Genomic DNA, 778 nt, shown 5'->3' with positions numbered 1-778 from the left:
CAGTTTTCGCTTTACAAGAAGCGGCTGAAGCTTACCTGGTTGGCCTGTTCGAAGACACAAACTTGTGTGCTATTCACGCAAAACGTGTCACCATTATGCCAAAGGATGTTCAGTTGGCTCGTCGTATACGGGGTGAACGCGCCTAACTTTGTTTTGCCTATTTTGTTCATAATCCAACGGTCCTTTTCAGGACCACTTCAATCTGTTTTCATCAGCTACATTCCATTGATTAAGCATCATTTTTCTGAGAAATTAAATATTTAAATGAATTCAAATTCTAAGGTTGTTCAAAATAATGATGATCATTTCTACAAACTTTCCATAAAAATATTGTTTTTGAAACAATTTCTGTTATTGTCATTTTATTGTACCACATTAAACCAATACAGAATGAGGGTAAAACCTGTGCTGAGAATAATCAGGTTGATGATTTTCAAGTTCAATACAACTGCGCGCAAGACAGTTGAGTATAACAAACTGAGTCGCTGGCCCTTCTCAGGCTTAAAAAATTTGCTTAAATTGAGCTGTAATTTGAAAACAAGAAAACACACAGAAGCTGAGATTTATTCAGGCATGACCAATACAAATCAAAAGCACAGACAGTCTGACACAATCAAAGCAATCATTCATTCACACGCCCCGACAACATCACGATCACATTGCTCAGTCATGTGTCACGCGTAAAAACGTGACTCCTGACGTCACAACTAAACCAAACAACCTCTAGGTTACGGTAGCCGATTCCGAATAATCCAGCCTGAACGAAAGAAGGTTTTAA

The 778-nt window shown here is 38.2% G+C and overlaps 1 protein-coding gene across 1 annotated transcript; it reads left to right on the top strand.

Annotated features, from left to right (window-relative positions):
* Tsp_15556 (histone H3.3 (Histone H3.2)) lies at positions 1-146 on the top strand (the record flags this gene model as incomplete). The annotated part of the gene is made up of 1 exon (XM_003367029.1): positions 1-146. A coding segment is annotated over one exon (146 nt), but the record flags the coding sequence as incomplete, so codon positions are not given.
* Positions 147-778: the final 632 nt, after the last annotated feature.

The sequence above is a fragment of the Trichinella spiralis genome, assembly GCF_000181795.1.
Source record: "Trichinella spiralis strain ISS 195 chromosome Unknown Scfld4962, whole genome shotgun sequence".
In the NCBI taxonomy this organism is placed as follows: domain Eukaryota; kingdom Metazoa; phylum Nematoda; class Enoplea; order Trichinellida; family Trichinellidae; genus Trichinella; species Trichinella spiralis.
This window is presented reverse-complemented; position numbering and strand designations above follow the sequence as displayed.